The 2,237-nt window shown below is 53.4% G+C and overlaps 1 protein-coding gene across 1 annotated transcript in view; it reads right to left on the bottom strand.

The window, feature by feature from the left end:
• Positions 1-634: 634 nt before the first annotated feature.
• VPS52 (VPS52 GARP complex subunit) overlaps positions 635-2,237 on the bottom strand; it is a 20,396-nt gene continuing 18,793 nt past the window's right edge. The window contains exons 18-20 of the mRNA XM_006769149.2: positions 1,862-1,973; positions 1,511-1,629; positions 635-1,318 (exon numbers count right to left, since the gene is read on the bottom strand). Of these exons, the coding sequence (XP_006769212.1) occupies positions 1,172-1,318; positions 1,511-1,629; positions 1,862-1,973 (378 nt within the window). The 3' untranslated portion in view covers positions 635-1,171. The remainder of the gene's footprint in view (positions 1,319-1,510; positions 1,630-1,861; positions 1,974-2,237) is intronic.

Genomic DNA, 2,237 nt, shown 5'->3' with positions numbered 1-2,237 from the left:
GGCGCCTCACCCCCCGCCCGCCTCTCCCGCCCCGCGCAAGCTTGGCCCGCAGCCCGGGGGCGTGAGCGGGGAGTAGAAGCCGCCACTTGCCGGGCCCTGGGAGGGGGCGCCTGGGCCTTAGGGGCAGAGGAATGAAGGAAACATGGCCAAATCACCATTTTCCCGGTGCCCGCACCTCCCCCTAGGGCTTAAAGGCGCCTCCTGTCTCTCCAGTCCAGAGTCTAAGTTCAGATAAGGTGTCGAGGCGGAGGCAGCAGGAGACTCCAAGTCAAACACAGAAACGGAGGAGGACACCCTGCAAACCTGGCTTCCCTGTCCCCAGTGTGGGTGCTGCAGCCTCTGCTGACAGGGCTGGTAACCCCATGGCCGGCTCAAGGCGACCCTGGGTGGCCCTTGGGACGGTGCCCAGCCCGTGCATCCGCCATTTTAACCAGGGGCCACCTTCCTCCACCAGGCAGGGTACTCATGACATAATCCCCTCACTAAAACCAATGCAGCTACTTCGCCTAGAGGTTAAAGGTTACTGCGTGTCCCTACTTTCTCAACATCCACCAAAAGGGATGGAGGTCACCCTGGAGCACAGATGGGGCTACTTGAAGGCCCCAGGAGGAAGGAGAAAGGAAATGGGAGAAGGGTGTTATGTCATATTAAATATTTATTGTTCCCTGCAGACTGACCTTGAAGTACTTCTCAAGCCAGGAGGGGGACTGGTTAGTGTTCAAGTTGCTAGGATCTTAGGCCAAAAAGCTACAGAAGTCACTTTGCATGAAAAAAAACCCACTGACTTGGAGGCAGTCTCCCCTTGCCATCAATTCCAAGAGGTGAGGCTTCACACCTCAGGACATGGTGGCAAGTGAAGGTTTTACTAGGGGAAGAGAAAAGAGCCTTGGGTTTTTGGTGTGTTTTTCAGGGGGAGGGGGGTTGTGACAACGTTGGGAGAATGGTAATGGCCGTTTTGGAAGCCCAGGTAAAGGTGGTCCTGGGAAACCTAAAGACACTGGGAGAGTCAGAAAGCCAAGGGAATGCAGCTTACCCTGAGGAGGCAGGGCCCCGGGGAGGCATGTCACAGACTGGGAGGCAAGGAGGAACTGGAAGGGGCACGAGGGGAAGAGAGGTATGGGTGGGCTGTAGAGTCCGTGGAGAGGGCTGGTGAATCCCAGGATCCAGCACATCAGAAGTTGGGCTTGTGCTTCTTGAGCTCCACCATAAGGTGGTGAATGTTGATGAGCTCAGCCCGGGCAGGGAGAGCTCGGAGCTGGGGCTGAGACAACACCCGGTGGAAGCGATGATAGAGCTGGATTAGCTGGGTCAATGCTCCCTGGTCAGAGAAAGTCAAGGAGGGTAAGACTGTGAGGTGATGATTCAGAACCAGGTTGGGGCTTATCCAGAACTCTGGGCACAGCTGGAAGTTGAAGATCAAGGGTCACTTGGATGATGCTGAGCCCAAGGAAAAGAGGGGGAAATTAGTGATGGGACAGGGTGGGAGTGGGGGCTGGGAGTTGCAGGTCACCTGGATGATACTAGTTCCATTTCTGAAGTTGGTGAAACTCCGCATTACATCCTGACTCAGAGACTCCACCGATGATTTCCAGGAACTACCAAAGCCACGGATCAGCTGAGTAACACGGGCTGATGGCAGGAGGAAAAAGAGGGTATCAGATAGAGACTAGGCTAAATGATCTTTGCTCCCACCAAGTCCTCCTCAGGGCACAGACATCCTCATCATCCAACCCCTCTCTTCTGGTGTTCTCCCAACCCATTCTTTCCTGATCCACCCACTCCCCATATAACCCACATCCTCTCATTTTTCATTTCTAGCCACCTTACCACTGACCCCTTTTCTATCACACCATCCTTATACCTTCTTCCCCTCGAAGTCGTTCAGCCTGTCCACGCTCAATCAGAGCCTCAGCCTCCTTCACAAATGCCACCAGACCCCCAAAAGGAGGAGAGAGCAACTCTTCAATGAATTCCTGGAGAAACACACACACATACATACATATACAACTGAGTGTCCTGGTGTCGGCAGATTTTTCCCAATTCTGGCATCATGACCAACTATCAGCAGTTCTCAACCTGTGGGTCGCGACCCCTTTGGGGGGGGTTGAACGACCCTTTCACAGGGATCGCCCAAGACCATCCTGCATATCAGATATTTACATTACGATTCATAACAGTAGCAACATTACAGTTATAAAGTAGAAACAAAAATAATTTTATGGTTGGGGGTCACAACA

The sequence above is a fragment of the Myotis davidii genome, unplaced genomic scaffold, assembly GCF_000327345.1.
Source record: "Myotis davidii unplaced genomic scaffold, ASM32734v1 scaffold4, whole genome shotgun sequence".
In the NCBI taxonomy this organism is placed as follows: Eukaryota; Metazoa; Chordata; class Mammalia; order Chiroptera; family Vespertilionidae; genus Myotis; species Myotis davidii.
The sequence above is the reverse complement of the archived record's forward strand: the minus strand, read 5'-3'. Positions and strand labels throughout refer to the sequence as shown.